This window comes from Pleurodeles waltl, chromosome 12, assembly GCF_031143425.1.
Source record: "Pleurodeles waltl isolate 20211129_DDA chromosome 12, aPleWal1.hap1.20221129, whole genome shotgun sequence".
Taxonomy (NCBI): Eukaryota; Metazoa; Chordata; class Amphibia; order Caudata; family Salamandridae; genus Pleurodeles; species Pleurodeles waltl.
In genome coordinates this window covers 246,157,617-246,175,900 of record NC_090451.1, presented here as the reverse complement: position 1 = coordinate 246,175,900, position 18,284 = coordinate 246,157,617, and the positions used below count along the sequence as shown (strand labels likewise).

Here is an 18,284-nt window from a genome sequence, read left to right as displayed (position 1 = left end):
TCTTAAAGAATTACCTCCCCAGGTGGCTTTGAATTTGCAGATGGTCAGAAGATAATGATTGGCAGAACACAGCTGGCGAGGGGATAGTGCTCAGTAAATTTAAAAGCCAGAATAGAAGGCTGGTTGGTGTAATCTTCTGTATCAAAAAAGAGCTGTGAACTAAATTTGCTAACCATTTAGATAGTATAGTATCCAAAGTGATGGGTACAGTTTAACATTTTCTTATGACAAAAATCAAAGGTGCTGTAGCATTCTGGATGTATTAAAGTCTGATCAGATATCTTTTTAGACCAAACTGGGGAAAAAGGGAGAAGAAATCATTTTAGCTGATCATGCAGTGACTTTTCTTGAACAGTGAGTATGCCCATTCATTTTTTACCACTGAGATTCACTCAGCGCCGGGGACTAGGTTGGGAGGTTATAAAATAGCCTTGCACAGATTGGGTGGATTATGAGTTTGAGATTGATTTGGTTTAATCCATCCATCTTTGATGAGTTTTAGGACTTGCAGGAGTATGCCTTGTCTGATCTCAGAAGGATTTGTGTGTTGTCTTCATACATTGCAAATGGCACTGGTAGTTATGATAAAAGAGGACCAAAGGGCATGTGCAAGCATTATATAGGAAAGACAATAGATCTGATCCATGGGCACACCCCAGGAGACAGACTTTAAGCTCGGTGGATAGTGCCCAATCTCTACTGACACTAGGCACTCTAATAAAAACGATTTAGACCAGGCTAGTGCAGTACCTCTGATATCCAGTTCCGAGAAATAGGTGATCAGACAAATTGTGATGAATGATGTTGAAGGCCACTGATAGAGAAGATCAGGTCCACAGCAACACTGTTGCTTACAATGGACATGTTTCATTTAAAATTGGGACGATGGCCAGCTCAATAGTGTAACCAGGGCAAGTCCTGAATTGTAAAGGTTGTAATACATGATTACCTTCAATGAAATTTTGAAATTGACCAGTGACTAAACTATCAGTAGTTTTTGTGGTATTGGGCAGCAATAAAATAGGCCTAAAATGTATTGTCAGTAGGCTCTAATCAGGTTCTTTTCCTATGAAGGTTTAACTGCTGTGGGCATAATTCCTGAAACCAGAGTAGCGCTGACTGTGGAACAAATACTAGGAGCAAAGGCCTCAGTATTACATTTCAGAATCCACCACAGGCATAGGTCTAATAGTGACCCAGTGGATTGCTTCCTTTGGTCAAGGCAATAATGTCATTGACACTAAGTGAAACAAAGGAGGTGAAGGAGTTATTTAACTAAGTGATGTTCATGGCAGACTCAGATTACCCAGATTATCCTCCCCCAGGTATTTGATTGAATTTCCTCTCTGGTAAGTGTCACTTCATGGATGAAGAGATCAGACACAAAATCAGCTAAAAGCTGCGCTGGGATCACAGTTATGGATTGCTTGGCCTCCTCGGCCAGTTCTTGAACAGTTTTAAATAAAGATTTCACAGATGAAGTGGCTGAGTTGATCTTAGAAGAAAAAATCTCCTCTTAGCTGCCCTGACTAGATGACTGTAGCTACATGGTAGGCTTATATACAACGGTTAAGCTTCTACGACATAGGGGTTCCTCTAGCAGCGTTACAAGTGGTTTAGAATGGTTTTTTCTGTCTGAAGCTTGGGGGTAAACCATTTTCAAAATAGGGATTTATCCTTTTGTGTTGTACACTCTTGGTACTAGATCATCAAAAATAGAGCTCATAACTTCAATAAAGTGTTCTGCACATAGAGCGTGATCAGTAAGGGGGGAGGAAGCAGGATGTTCTTTAGTGTATTCTCATGCCAAAGTGCAGGTCAATGCTTTAAAGTTTGATCTATGATCTCTGCCACTGCTTACATGGTGCTTAGTTTCGATTCTGTACTTCAGAATTAACTTATCCACAAATAAAGAATAGAATAAGGTGGTGAATTGACCACGGTATACGTGTGACTGACGTAATGGAAATCCTGTTGGATGCCATGAAAATGGTGTGTCCAGCTGTGTGAATATCGACTTCCCCAATTCTGAGAGATGAAGAACATTCATATATAGGGTTAGGCCTCTTTATAGCGATCTGAAAGCATCACCCACATGTATATTAAATTCACCTAAAATCAATCCCAGTTTTCAGATGAATCAACATATCTTACATTCACTCCAAGAACGGTTTATGTGTTGGGGGGTGGTAGGTTAGTACGACCTCAGTATTGTAGGCTCTTGGTAACTTTAGATTCACTACTAAAACATCTACATTCTTATAGCTTTGGCAGGGAACCCGCATACTGTTTGTCTTTGCTTTAGATGATCATAATGCTGACACTTTTTCTTAAACCTCTGTTAAGTTTTGAAATATAATGTCACAGGGGAGAAAGTCTTCTAAAAGAGACCTTCAAACATTGACCCCTCATGTTTTAGTTATTGCCAAGAGCTGCAACAGCTCATTTTAATTACGTGCCTATTTTGGGTCGAGCCTACCTGACTGTGGAAGTTGTCTGGTTGGGAAAGACCTTGTATGGGCTTCACAAGAGTTTACAGGGGCTTACTGCCACCTCATTGTTTATCATTGATTGACTTTATTGGCACTATTATGTGCTTGATTTATGTTGATGGCTTTCCTTGCCCATCTTGTGTTTGTCCTTCACCTGGAGCTCAGCCTCTTTTTCTTCTCCTTGACTGGCTGAGTTGCGTCCTTCCTCTGATCCCTTTAGTGAACTACCTTTTTCTTTTTGGTTAAGCACTCCATCAGAGTGGATGTGTTTCCTGCTCTCTCACTCTTGTGTTTCTTTCTCCCCCAAAATGCCCACGGTGTGCCATGAGTTTGGTCTCTCACTCTCTCTCGACTTATCACTCTCTTTCCCATGTCCGTTTCACCCCGCAACCACTACCCTTTGTGTTGTTGTCTCCTTGTGTACTTCTCCCCCACCCATGTGTTTCTCTCAATCTTGTCCCCGCCCACTCCCTGTAATTGTTCCCCAACGTGCTGTACCCACCCGGTACTACATAGCCCCCACATCTCTGTTATTTTTCGTAAAATATATTTTATTTGGTGGGCTATGCAACAAATTGGTGCCATCCTCCACAAAAGCTCAGTCTCTCACGCTCAATTTTTTTATTGACCGATCTAAGTGGTGTGAAAGCTGAATTAATTACTAATAAATGCAGATGTATTAACTGTACTAGAACGTTCATGAATTAGGATAACGTAGAGTAACATTGTGTGTCACGGAAAATGTCCCCATGGATGTGGCCACCATGAGACGCACGAAAAGTGATTATGAATGTACGTTTATAGTTAAATAATGTGTACATGTAGAGAATTGTATTAGTAAGTTGCATTAACATTAGTGCTATGTATTTACTTAAAATTTTATATTAGGCATTGATAAATCATGTAGTTTGGGCCTAGTCGAAAGAGCTCATGTTAAACTGCACAACAGAAATAATGAATTAAGGGCCATATGTACGAACACTTTTTCCCATAGACACAGAATGGGTACAACCCTTTGCTACATCTGGCCACAAATGTACATGTTCTGTGAAAGCCGTGAATGAATATTTGTCTATTGGTTCACACAGAGTTGACCAAACAATTTGTAAATGTACTAGACTTTCTCATGAGAACTGCCTGTTAGAATGTCTTACACTAGAAAGCGATACTTTGTAGGCATGACGCGTGAGAAGAAGATGTTCCCAGGACTGAACAATGGCCACACTGACAACAGCTGGTATTGCAACAAAACAGTTACCTGACAACCCCAACAAAGAAAAAAGTAGAAGAGGAGCCAATCATCGACATGTGAAAGACTGTTTTATTTTAGATTTATAAAGTAAAGACTATTGGTCCTAATGTGAACGTACGATTTTCTGACCAATGACTCTGTGAGACGATACTTTATGCAACTTTAACTTAGCCTGTCTGGACTTGGGACAGAGTAGCGCAGTGCCTTTTCTGACCCTTTTGAGTCAGTCCCTATCCTGATGTCTTGCACTCCTTTTCCTGAATCCTTTAGAGCGATTCTTCCTGTCCTTGTTGGAGTCCTATTTGTGTGGAACAGTTTAGTTCCATGTATTTGTTTTCTTTTGCTTAATGTCCCTAAATGGTTCATTTAGCTTAGAGCCAATCGTGGCTGAGCCGTTCCCTTTCACTGTCCCATTGCTGATGCTGACCAGATGGATGTCCACCTGACAAAGAGACCACATCTTGCTGACTCATTGAGGAGAGGTATAATCAAATGCTATTCTTTACATGTTGTATTTGTGTTTCCCTTTAGGTACTAACCGCTATTTTGATAGAGCCATAGTTAGATGTTTTCCAAATTACTCTGACAAAACTGTTTTGCATGAAGTCCGAACATGCTATTTTAATTTGAAGGTTAGTCAGTATGCCCAAATGTTGACAATTATCATTAACCAAGGATTGATTTTGTTCTTAAGTTGAGCCTAGATGTATACTATTTCTGTTTTTCAGTTATTACTGTTACTGATTTGTACTGTAACCCTCTAGTGTTTAATTATAAATGCTTTAGCTAAATTGAGATTCTTTAGACGTTTTGGTCAACCTGTGTTGTTTGTATAAGTGTACCATTAGGTTTTGAGACAAATCTACATGATAATAGCTTTGTTAATCTGGGAAAATAAACACCTTAACTTTATTAAAGGTGTGGTTATTCATGGCCAAATGGGTCATGGTGCATAAAGATTATTGACTCCCAAACTATTTGATTTTGTCTATTTATTGGGATGTTGTATCATTGGTGAAGTTATGATTTATGGTGGAACCACTCTAAGCGTAGTCAAAAGGTCCGTCAAACCTCTAACACATCCCCTTATCAATAAAATTGTAAAAGACCAAATAAAGACAGACACGCTCACAGTGGCACCCGCCATCTTAGATCAGTCACATTTGTTTTAAAGAAGATGACACCAACGTCAGTCTGTACGTGCATGCTCACGTAAAGACACAAGCTTATCGAATGACACAACCATGACACCCGCCCCCTTTTATTGTCAATACTGAACATCGGCATAAAGCACTGATGAGGATAAAACATTTGGGGTTACCCTTCACTTAAAATTAGTGAAAACGTTTTTTTAGAAGGATAGAGGATAAATGAGATTCTTAGCTTGAAGGACTGTTTTAGACTGGCCAATTAATTTATAGGATGAGAAGAGAAGGCTTACCAGTTCTTCTCTAGAGCAGTGACTGACCTGCAGTCCTGTGCAGTAGTGAATGGATGCAGACAGGCTTGCCTTAGGTATGTCAGAAGTGCACTCATATTGCACATCCACTGTGCGCCCCACAAGCACCAGCCCTTTTCGGTAAAGTCACCCGCTGGCTCCAGCAATAGGAGAGGTGAGAAGCTATGCTTACCGCTAGAGTGGTGTACCAAAAAGTTGCAAAAACAACAAACTGCAAATTAAGATAAATTTAAACAACAACCTAACAAATGTAACAGATGGTCAGGCAGCACCTTGACTACAAAGAAAGCAATAGTATAAGCAAATTAAAATGATCATCCTGACCAATGAACAGCGCTCGACTGTCTGTGCACACAGACCAAGCACCATGTTGGTCAGCTAGTCATGCTTATGCGCATATCAAAGCATATATTTCATTACCTATATCCCTTGCACTTTGAAGGTTTTATGCTAAGTTGAAAGATGTTTACAAATAAATATCCCCTGATCACCAGTCAATCAGCATTTTCATATCTTCAACTAAATCAAAAAGAGATACAGTAATCTCAGCACACAGAACGTATCCCTTTATCTGTATGTCATGATCAAGGAATCAGTACAATGCATTCATTTATCAAGCACAAAGCAATCCATGGTTAAATATTGTCAATTCTGTTCTTCTTCCATACAAGTATATCCATCACCCCACCCATCCATCCACCTCTTTTCACCAAAATCTCAAATTATCTGCTTTATCGACTGCCTCGCGCCTAGCACAAAGGTGCTTTTTCTGTCATCATCACGTTCATCTAGATCCCTCCTACCAGCATAGATACTCCCTCCATTCCTTGCTTACCATTGCCCATAATGTCAGGAATAGAGCCTCCTGAATCCACCAGGTTCTCCTGTTTCCTTTTACCTTCTTGCACTGCTGACCTAAGTGGCACTCAGTCTGTGATAACTCTGGTGGGAAAAGCTTCTGTGTCAAAGCTTCAGAAAAACTGTATGCATCTCTCCCTTTCGACCCTCCAAAAAAGGCAATAGGGCAGTATGGGAGGTGTGGCAACACCAAGACAAAAACATAGCTGGAATTTCCCTATAAAGGGTGGACAATTTGCCTGTTTTCAAAATGATGCAGGCACCCCCTTCTGTGGACAGGACAAGAAATACCCTCCTGCTGTCCCATGCTTCACTCTTCTATTTGCCATCAACATGCGGGTCAAACAAAACACAAAGATATGTTTACTTTTCTTTTTCAGCGATCCTTCATAACTCAGGAGATTATTGCCACAGACGGAGGTAATAGGAGCAGTCAGGTAGAGCTGGCAGTGACAATTACCAATGCCAAAAACCAGCCCCCAATGTGGGAGAAGGAGAGCTATGACATTGTCATTCCAGAGAACACCTTGAGAGACACGGCCATTGTGGTAAGAATCTTGGCTCACCTTTCTACACCTACTTCAGGGAGCAACTGTGCTTGAGGTCATCAGTCACATTTTTGTACACTTAAACAATAAACCACTGCTTTTAATGGGGCCACGTGCAGTTGATGTAATGGTCTCTGAAAGCCTACAGGACCCATTTTGGCCACGTTAGGAAAGTCGCATTTTTAGATTTCCTTCATACTGCGTTTTATGTGGTCTGATTGGTCCTTTCTTTCTCGCTTATTTCAGCACTTTTGAGAAACATTTTGTGTCCTACAACTGTGTTTTCTGTTGTTCTCACATTAGTTTATGTTGATTTTTCCACTGCTGACTGTATCTATCCTACTGAGTTCCAATAAAATAGTATAATATTAAACCGGATTAAAGCAAAATACAACACTGATTTACAGTATTTGATTTATACAGATAGATTCACTGCATTACTCTTAGTTTATTTTCAATAGTGCAGAATGCAAAAAATGAGGATTCAATTCCAATCCGATCTGTTATTTCAGAGTATCTCAGAGATTTTAGTTTTATTTATTTAAAGTACTTCGGGTTTGAGATTTATATAACAAACCAGTGGTGCTGCATGATAATGTTACACAACTTAGTAAAGCTATGTCGAGTTGAATTGGTGATCAATGACGACAGTGCCTAAATGGTAATAAATGTTGTTAGGAAGCTCGAGTGTCAGTATTTCTTATTTATGGCCTTGCACTAAGAGGCTGTTTCATTTCTTGAGAGAGAGCCCCTCAGTATGTCATTTGCTGCCTTCCTGGAGAGCTTACAATGTTCATACAACAAATTGGGTTCCTTGTAAATCATGGCAGATTTAAGTCTATTGAGTCTTCTAGAACTTAAAACCTCTGCAAAGAAGCATGAGTTTAAAATAAGTATGTAAGATAAGCTCTGTTGGTAGAATCAAGACAAGATGAGGTATAAATACACCAATAAAAGACGGGTGCACAGCCTTTCTTTGTTCTTTCAATTTTGTTCATCCAGTAATTTACTTAGAACTCTAATCTTATCTTCTGTCAGGCATTTGTCCAGCACCATATAATTCCTTTGTAAAATATCATCCCAAAACCCTCTGTTTTACATTCCAGTATAATATGTAGTAGTTCTGTACCATTCAGTTCGAAGTGTAACTTGGACATTTTATTTGGAGACCAAAAACGTCTCCCAAGTATGTCAACGTGGAGTCAACTTGACAAGGCTGCTGCATCATAAGAAAAGTGAGATACGGGTTTTGATAATCTGTTTTGCACTTTTTATAGACACCTTTAAGATACTTTGCTATGTGGAGCGCTCTAGTGCCCCTCTGGGCTAAGTTTGTGCTTTACAAATGCCAGCAATAAAACAAATAAAATAGTAAAGTACAACAGTTTGTGTGGTGCAAGATACTGTACAACATTCAGTGAGATTTTGAGAGAACACCATGGAGACTCCATAATCTTGCATCTAAAAGCATTGAAAGAATGAGAACAATGCGTAGCTATCAGATTTTAAGGTAACTTGCCATGTCAAATTGGGTATGTTTTTAATCAGAGTGACTGAGTGAGAAAAGACTGTTATATTTTGAAAGCTTAAAGTGCTGCCACAGTGTAAAGAGGTGTTTCGAGAACATGTGAAAGTTTGTCAAGCTTTAATTATTCATTTAGTGAAAGGCAGAGTGATGCACTATGTTCGGTATGTGTGTTTGGGCCAGAAAGCAGTGATTAGGGGTGACAGAAAAGGGTGTATTTTAGTCTGCTGACTAAGGAAATTATAATGTGAAAAGTTACTTAGTACCAGAATATCTAGTACTTAATATGGTGCAACAAAATAATAATGCTAAATATTGATGATTAAAATATCGACAAGTTAACATATTTAAGTAAGCATAGGTTTACTATACCTAACTCCAGATAAATGTACCTTATCTTCCCCACCTTTTGTAGAGGAAAAAGCAGAATGTACATCACACGCGAGAGAGTGCCCCAATAGTTACTTTGATGTCCAAAGGGGGTTATATAACAACATGAAAAAGTAAAATTTCCTGTTTGAGCCCTATTGCTTCAATCATGGCATAACATAACATGATATGACATTAACACCCATATTTTCTCGGCAAATATGTATTGTTCATAACACATTTATATTATAAATAAATGAGTTCCACTATAGTGCATTGTATAATTCATGGTTATTCATTTAATTGTCAAAAAATATATACTTTACATTATACCTCCTTTACTCTTACTACCCTCATTCACACATCTTGTTAGCTAAAAATAAGGGAACCTGGATAACACCAGGTGTCTCCAAAACACATATTGTATTAGCCATTATAACACTGGTTACCTATATCTAGTGAACCAAAAATACAAACACTTTGACAAATGTTTCAGTGATAAAAACGTCCAATGTGACTACCTTCTTCAGAACCAACATCCAGTTGCAATACTTTGTATACAGCAGGGTTCTGCTACAATTTTATCGAGAAAACAGTAAAACCAATATTTTACTTCTGTTTCCAGTCAAAGATTATAAATCCTACATAATAGATCATATTAAATAATTCTGCACCCAAGCTGAAACGGTATCTCTACCACATCACAACCAAGTGGCATGCGATATGAAAAGTGACCACCACCAAATAGTGCATCTCTACCTACAGTGAAAAACAAACAGACATTTAGAAAGAAAAGCAAAAAAAACATTCTCAATCCATTCACCCACATTAACAGTGGTTCTACATGATTTTCATTCCTTACTTCCAAGCCCACCAGTCTGAGCTTCCACAGAATTAAATGGTCAATTAGATACACATACTTATTTCATCATTTCTATTTATATATGGACTTCACATGTAGCTTTTAGAATGCTTATCAAGAATAAAGAACAAAGTAGTATCTTCATTTTACTAACTGGTTAAAATAGAGAGATAATGAATAACTGTTCATCTTTATTCCTCTCCTCATAACTTTAAGATAATTTTAGTAATTTACATTTCCAAGTGTTCTATGTTTACACGTTCTACTACGCAAGTTAGCGAAGAATGCAATTCTCCTATGTGGCTCCAAAAGATTAATGCTACTTCCATTTCACTGGAAGGTATGTGATGTAATTGAAAGCTCAGGTACAGTGAGGGCCTGTAAGTTCAAAAGAAATCAAAAAGGGCTGTGTTGTTAACCATCATTGTTTTGCTATCTTTATTTCAATATTTACGTTGTCTGACTCTCCACTTATTAATTAGAGCTCTATTCTTCAAATTGTGAGAGTATGAATCTTTCTTCCACAGAAAAATGTACAGCCTTCTGTAGGCCTTACCCAGTCAGCTATAGGTACACACCTTACAAATACCGGGGCTATGTATAACTATAATAACTAGATGCTGGACTTGAAGAAGATGGTCACATTGTAAGTGTAGCCACTAAAACCTTTGTTGACCTGCTTGTATTTTAAGTTCACCAGATATAGACAACCAATATCATAGGGGCTTATATAATATAATGTACACTGTGTTTTGGAGATCTTTGGTGTTGTCCGAGATCCATTGTTTTTTTATTTAAGAAGATGAGTGAATGGAGAGTTAGGGATCAATAGTTAATATGTAAAGTAAATTTTGTTAATTATTTTTTGACATTGAATAATAACTATTACACAGTGCATTTGTTAAAACAGAAATTATTTTAGATATCAATGTGTTAAGAACAATAAATATTTGCAGAAAAAATATGTGTTAATGATATTTCATAAATCATGTGATGTTATGCTGTTATTGAAGCAATAGAGGTTAAATGGTAAGAATTACGTTTTGATATAAAAAGAGTATGTTTCCTACAGCAGAACTATAGGTGGCTCGGCTGTCAGAGGGGCTCTGTGATATAATATTGGCCCAACTTATTTAAGACAGGTGCTGTGTACAGCAATGATAGCCATATATTTTCCTGTCAACGATGGTCAGCAGGAGAAAAATAACAATAACGATGGAGCCTTATTAAGAGTTTGGCAGATGCAGAACATTTGCCAAAGAGTGACGGCTATCCCTCCTACCCTATTTAAAATGTGTAGAGCCTCAGTGGACTTAGAAGAAGAGGGAAGGGGGATCTGTCGCTTTTTAAGCTCCAATGTTTCCACTTTTTCTGGGAGAAAATTCCCAGTGGATCAAGGACATTGATTTGCCATTTTGCAAAAAAAAAAACTCTCATCTTGTGGGTTTTGAAAAATCTAAAAAATCCTTTCCATCATACCACTGTGACATTGCCGACTGCTCTACATTGTCAGTACTTGCCGAAACTATTCCCACACATTTGCTGGGAAATCGCTAACGACTTAGCAGGGACCTCATGCTGCTGTCTGATTGTTATGGGTCAGGTGCCAGGGGCAGTGTTTCATCAGTGGGTCAGGTGCCAGGGGCAGTGTTTCATCAGTGGGTCAGGTGCCAGGGGCAGTGTTTCATCAGTGGGTCTAAGTCGTTTAGCATTGTTAATAGAGTGCTGTAGGAGTTTTACCCTCAACAGTTATTTCGTCTTCAATGTGATGTGATTTAGACATTGATTTATACCATCTTGAAACTGATAAAAGGGATTCTTCTGCTCAATTCAATTGTTATAATTCAACACTATCCATGAGCTCAAAGATCTAACTGCAATCAAGCTGCAATTCACTTTTTGTTCAAACATCTATCTCCCTGTAATCGGACCGATATCCAGCAGAACCATATATAACTGGTGAACGTGAACTGGCCTTGGAGGTGTGTGCTGGTTTTAGCCCCTATTGAAGCTTCAGACATGCCCATGCCAATGTTCCACCATGTATTTCTTATATTGCCCTTCTTTGAGGCACTAACTCTACCCACAGATAGTTGTTGGGATCAGTCCCATTTTCTACCAAGTAATGTAAGTAAAGGGGCTTTCCAAACAGTGGCCGGTGACTGTGATTGCTCGTTCTTTCTCTTGTAGCTCACATTGTGCGTTCACTGCCCTTGTCAACACCTATCAGAACCACACTCATCGGTGCTTGGATGGTTGTAACTTAAATTGGGCACATCCTTCCTTCAAGTAATGACAGCAAATTGGTATTCTGTTTACCCCCATAATCCATGTTGCCATAGTGAATAGCATGCCCTTTGATTTAATAACGAGCCACACAAACAATAGGTGATTTGAGACTAGTCTGGGAACAGTGCTATCTATTTGCTCAATGCAAATATTCATACATGGAAGCTCTCGATCCCTTTATGAAAACCTGTCTCTAATTTTCTTATTACAGTCTTGCTGTGACATCTCTAATCACATGTAATAATAACATGATGTAGCTAACTGGAATGCCTTATTATAAGTGTGTTGTGACATCGCTATCTACTGCCAAAACCTGCAGATAGTGAACTGCAGGACTTCGAGCAGAATTACAGCTGCTATTTAAACAATGCAAAAAAGGAAAACTAGCGTTTAAGTTATCTGTTCTCATGAAAACGAAAACCCGAAAGATGATATTAATATCTTGCAAAACTATCATTCATTACAGAAAGTATCAATCTCGTGATATGGTAGTGTACATTCTGAACTAAAGCGTTTTTAGTGATGCAGTAAACGATTTATAATTGCTGCGATCATACTCTTTCTTATTACAGAGCTGGACACCAAGAATGTAACCTTTTTTGGGGAAAGGTAATGGTGTGACCATATATTATATAGATTAGGATATCCATTGCCGTTCATTATTCAGAAATTATGGGGGTTATTACAACTTTGGAGGAGGTGGTAATCCGTCCCAAAAGTGACGGTAAAGTGATGGATATACCACCAGCCGTATTACGAGTCCATTATATCCTATGGAACTCGTAATACGGCTGGTGGTATATCCGTCACTTTTGGGACGGATTAACACCTCCTCCAAAGTTGAAATAACCCCCTATATGTCCTCGTAAAGAAACGTGGCATCCTTCCTGTTAAATGTTAAACAAAATTCTCGGCGACTTAGAACAGTATTTCTGAGGGTATTTCATCCCATATATTATTAGTTCCTTGATGGGAAATTTGCATTAGAAAGTGGATTTAATGCTCAGCGTTCCATGGATTTACTATGTGATTAACCAAAACATGCATTACATTTACATTTGCATATTTGGCGTGTGGTTTCTTATTTCATTAGCCTATGTCTGAAGGAAAAGGAGTCCCTAAATATCTGCTATTTTTCTTTTGGACAGACCATTAAAGCAAACTCTCCTCTGGGTGACCCTCGTGTGACGTATATTCTGGAAGAGGGACTTCTTCCGGAAACAAACATGCCCATCCGCTTCTACCTAACCCCAAACCGAGAGGACCGGTCTGCTTCGGTGCTGGTGGCTGAGCCCTTGGATTACGAGACCACGAGAAATTTCCTGCTGACGGTGCGGGCGCAGAATGTCGCTGCCATGCCACTGGCTGCATTTGTGATGATACGCATCAATTTAACAGGTAGGTTGATCAAATGATGCCTAGATGTCCACTTCAAAAAAGTGTGACGTACTGATAGATACGTACCATGCACACCTGGGAACTGCTCCGATGATTGCCTCTCTTGATGGCCATGGGTGCACAGTTGCGGAAAGGTGGTCAGTACTGATAGACCCTAGTTTTGAAGGTCATCAACACACTGCTGCAGAAGGATAGGCACCATGTATTTGATTTGATTTCAATATTTTTTAGTGCAGCAAGCATGTCTGAACAAGGAGAACCAAACTGTATCTAGAAACTATGGAAGAGAAATGTTTGACGGATTCCCAGTTGGCTATAGGATAGATCATTAGAACAGTAGTGATTGAGGCCCCGATTCACCTAGTCATTTACGCTCATAAAGCATGTTGCGCACAAATGTAAGGTTTACGACTGCCGGGCATTCAGAATTTGCGGTAACAGCTGTAAATCCATTTACCACAGCACGTGTATGGGGGCGGAGCAGTGGATGGATCAAGGCGCGGTCTCCCTTGTTCGTTTTGTAAATGTCCACAAATGTGTTAATTTGTGAACCTTCACAAACTCATATCCAACCCTTTGCCAAAACGTGGTCTGTAAATAGAGGAACAGGATTCAACAAGCAGGAAACAGTTTTCTACATGGAGAAAAGTCGAAAGAAAAAATATGAATTCTCACATTTGACAGCTTTTTTCATAGTTCATAATTGAGCTCCACGTAGTGTTCTTCATTGTGGAAATAGCTTTTAGAGATTCACGTCACTCAGTGAGTAGTATGCCAGTAACGTGTAACATGTGCAGTATTTGAGGTATAGTAGTACAACATTTTGTTAATAGGGGAAAATTGTAAATTGGGCCCTTAATTATTTCTCAACGTGATGCATGATGAGTAGTATCAAATTGTCTGAGTTAAACTTGTGCCACAATTAGAGACCATTTAGACACGCATAGGATACCAGGGATCTGCAAAGGCGGTCCTGGAGAGCTAGGTCCATGCCAGATTTTTAGCATATCCACATTTAGAAACAAGATGTTTTCAGAATTCTACATTTTTCTAAATGTGGATATGCTAAAAATCTGGCATGGGCCCGGCTCTACAGGACCGACTTTGCAGAACCCTGAGGTCTAGATTTATTAAACATTTGAGAAACGCAGTAAGGGAAGCTGCTGCACTGCGTGGTGTCACATTTATTCTCTCTCGCAGTGCTGGCACACTTCTGGCTGCCTATCGCTTATGCAGGCACCCTTGCACCATGACATAAGGGTGCTTGCTTTGTGGTCAGAATAGTTTTTGTGCAGTAGGCGATATCTGCTTGCACAAAAACTATTTTTAGAGGCTTATTCTTCTTTGTATCTTTGTATGTGTGCCGCAGAATACAGCACACGTACAAAGAGGAAGTAACAAAGAGAAATACAAATATTTCTCCTTGTTACACCAGCCTCGTGTAGGCACACCATTTTGGTGCAAACCCATGTTTACTGACTTTAATGAATATAGGTTTGTGTAAAAATACCTGAGTGCTTGTGCTCAACTCATGAAACACCTTCCTGGTGCAAGGTAATGCAAGGCAGCACTATGCACTGTGTTCCGTTAATTTGGAGATAAAAACCCATGCAAACCAAGCAAATCTTGATTTGCTTGGCTTGGTAAATCTTAACATCGATTTTGGGTTGAGGCCGAGCCACTAAAGTGGCGCAACCCCAACACAAAATCTTAGTAAATCTGGCCCTGAATCTTAAATAGAATTGTCAGTTGCACAAGTAGCCAGTGGAGCAATTGTCTCGGATCTGGAGCTGGAATAGCATTTAGAAAGAGCTCTAACTAGATAGAAAGCTGCTTATAGGTTAATTTAAGTTGGTTCAGTTAATATTGTAGGAGACTAGAATAGAGTATGTTCCCATAATCTCCTTTAGAGTTGTTCAGTGCCAAAATAGCCACATGGTCTTGGTTGAGGGGTCTAAAAAGTAGAGCCTGATTAAGCTCTTATAATGTGAAATAGGCATCTTTAATTTGCGGCCCAATTTGAGTTCATAGGCTCATAGGCTATTTCCACCAAAAACTAGATTGACAGAGAGTGGTGTTAATGTTGAGCAGCCTGATAATTGCCAGCCTTGATTCCAATTGATAAGGGGTTGTAGAAAGGAAGACAGCACTGATAAACCCTTGCCTTGATTATCAGTAAACGTACTTCCACATAAAGGGGTGGAGTACTGATTGCTGCTTGTCTTGATTCTCAGTGACGCACTCTTGGCTACACAGGGATGGGTAGCATTCACAGCTACTTGCCTGTTTTCATGTGCCGAACTGCTGCACAAGGGATGGCAGAATTAACTTGCTGTTATTTGCAGTGACATAAAGCTGCATTAATAGCGGCTTGCCTTGATTCTTAGTGACGTACTTCTACACAGAGGTGTGCAGCACTTATAGCTGCTTGCCTTCTCAGTGATGTATTGCTGCAGCACAAAGGTGTGCTGCATTGATAGCTGCTTGCCTTGATACTCAGTGATGTACTGCTGCACTGAGGTGTGGAGCCATAATACCTTTCAATCAATCATTCAATCAATCAATTATTTCTAGAGCGCACTACTCACCAATAGGGTCTCAAGGCGTTCTGGGGTATGTCCGCAGCGTTCATTCGAAGAGCCAGGTCTTGAGGGCCTTCCTTAATTGAGGTAGCGATGGCAACTGTCTCAGGTGGAGAGGTAAGGTGTTTCAACCTTTAGCTACTATGTAGGTGAAAGATCTTCCTCCAGCTTAGGACTTCTTTATGCGGGGTACGTTGGTGAGCAACTGCTGGGAGGAGCGGAGAGGTCTGGAAGGGGAGTACCAGGCGAGGCTGTGGTTGAAGTAGTCGGATCCGATGTTAGGGAGGGCGTGAATGAGGAGTTTGAAGTTGATTCTCTTCTCGACAGTGAGCCAGTGGAGATGTCTTGTGATCTGTTCTCAGTGAGGTACGTCGAGGACGAGTCTGGCGGCGGCGTTCTAGATTTGTTGCAGCTTACTCAGGTTCTCCTTGGAGGTTCCGGCATAGAGGGTGTTGTCGTAGTCAAGTCTGCTTGTGATCAGGGCGTGTGTCATGGTCTTTTGGCAGTCGGTTGGTATCCACCTGAAGATCTTCTGTAGGGTTCGAGGATATGGAAACAGGTGTATGCAACGGAGTTGACCTGTTTGGTCATGGTGAGCACTGAGTCGAGGATGACACTGAGGTTTTGTGCGTGATCTGTGAGGATGGGTGGGCTGCCGAGTGTTGAGGGCCACAGGAAGTCATCCCAGGATGAGGAGGATGGTCCCAGGATGAGCATCTTGGTCTTGACGGAGTTAAGCTTGAGCAGCTCTCCTTCATCCAGGTGGTGACTGCTTCCATCCTGTCTTTGAAATTCTTCATGGCTGTTGAGGGGTTTTCGGTCAAGGAGATGATCAGCTGGGTGTCGTCAGCATAGGAGACGATGGTCATACCTTAGTTGCTGATGATTGTAACAAGCGGGGTCATGTAGATGTTGAACAGAGTGGGGCTCAGCGAGGATCCTTGGGGTACTGATTTCTGTAGGTTCTGACAGGTGTGGCAGGAGCTTGACTTTCTGTGTTCGGCTGTTAAGGAGTGTATCCATCGAAGGGCCTTGCTGCATATGCCTGCTGTGTGGGGTCTGACACATAGGGTGTGATGGGATACTGAATCGAAGGCGGCTGAAAGATCTAGTGGGATGAGGGCTGCTATTTGGCCGTGGTGGAGGAGGGAGTGGGTGTCATCTGTGGCGGCGAGAAGGGCAGTGTCGGTCCAGTGGTCAGTTCTGAATCCTGATTGGGAGATGTCCAGGATATTGTTGTCCTCGATGTGTTGGCGGAACTGAATATTGATTGCTTTCTTGTCGATCTTGGCTGGGAAGGGCAGCAGCGAGATGGGGCCCTGTGGGTTTCTTCAACAGTGGATGGATCTCTGTGTGCTTCCAGTCCTCAGGGAAGGTTGCTGACTCTAGGGAGCAGTTGACGTTCTTGCGGAGCTTGGGTGCGATCGAGGTACTGGCCTTGTTGAAGATGTGGTGGGGACAGGTGTTGGTAGGGGCTCCGGAGTGGATGATGCTCATGACAGAGCGAGTCTTGTCCATCGTGAGTGGGGGTTTATTCTCAGTGATGCACTGCTGCACAGAGGGTTGTGACACTGAGAGCTGCTTTCCTTGTTTCACAGTGGTGCGCTGCTGGACAGCAATGCACAGCAATGATAAAAACATTACATTTATGCTCAGTGACCTACTTCTATACAGAGCTGTGCAGCTCTCTTGTCTTGATTCTCTGTGACATACTGCTGCACAGAGCTGTGCAGCACAGATAGCTGCTTGCCTTGTTTCTCAGTGACATACTGCTGCCCAGCGCTGTGCAGCTATCTTAGGCGCTTGCCTTGATTCTCAGTGATATAGTGCTGCACAGAGCTGTTCAGAACTGATAGCTGCTTGCCTTGATTCTTAGTGACATACTCCTGCACAGAGATCTGCAGCTCTCTTAGGTGCTTGCCTTGATTCTCAGTCAAATACTGATGCACAGAGCTGTGCACCTCTCCAAGGCGCTTGCCTTGATTCTCAGTGACATATGGCTGCACAAAGCTGTGCAGCACTGACAGCTGCTTGCCTTGATTTTCAGTGACATACTGTCGCACAGAGCTGTGCAGCTCTCTTAGGCACGTGCCTCGATTCTCAGTGACATACTGCTGCACAGAGCAGTGACATACTGCTACACAGAGATGTGCAGCTCTCTTATGCACTTGCCTTGATTATCAGTGATATACTGCTGCACAGAGCTGTGCAGCACTGATAGCTGCTTGCCGTGATTCTCAGTGACATACTGCTGCACAGAAATGAGCAGCTCTCTTAGGTGCTTGCCTTTATTCTCAGTGATATACTGCTGCACAGAGCTGTGCAGCACTGAGAGCTGCTTCCCTTGATTCTCAGTGACATACTCCTGCACAGAGATCGGCAGCTCTCTTAGGTGCTTGCCTTGATTCTCAGTGATATACTGCTACACAGAGCTGTGAACCTCTCCAAGGCTCTTGCCTGGATTCTCAGTGACATACTGCTGCACAGAGCTGTGCAGCACTAATGGCTGCTTACCTTGATTCTCAGTGACATGCTGCTTCACCGAGCTGTGTACCTCTCTTAGGCGGTTGCCTTGATTCTCAGCGACATACTGCTGCACAGAACTTTGCAGCACTAATGGCTGCTTGCCTTGATTCTCAGTGACATACTG

At 41.1% G+C, this 18,284-nt stretch overlaps 1 protein-coding gene across 1 annotated transcript in view; it reads left to right on the top strand.

Moving 5' to 3' along the window:
• The window catches only part of LOC138268205 (neural-cadherin-like), a 506,556-nt gene that overhangs the window by 232,883 nt on the left and 255,389 nt on the right, over window positions 1-18,284 (top strand). The window contains exons 12-13 of the mRNA XM_069217644.1: window positions 6,442-6,609; window positions 12,803-13,052. Of these exons, the coding sequence (XP_069073745.1) occupies window positions 6,442-6,609; window positions 12,803-13,052 (418 nt within the window). The remainder of the gene's footprint in view (window positions 1-6,441; window positions 6,610-12,802; window positions 13,053-18,284) is intronic.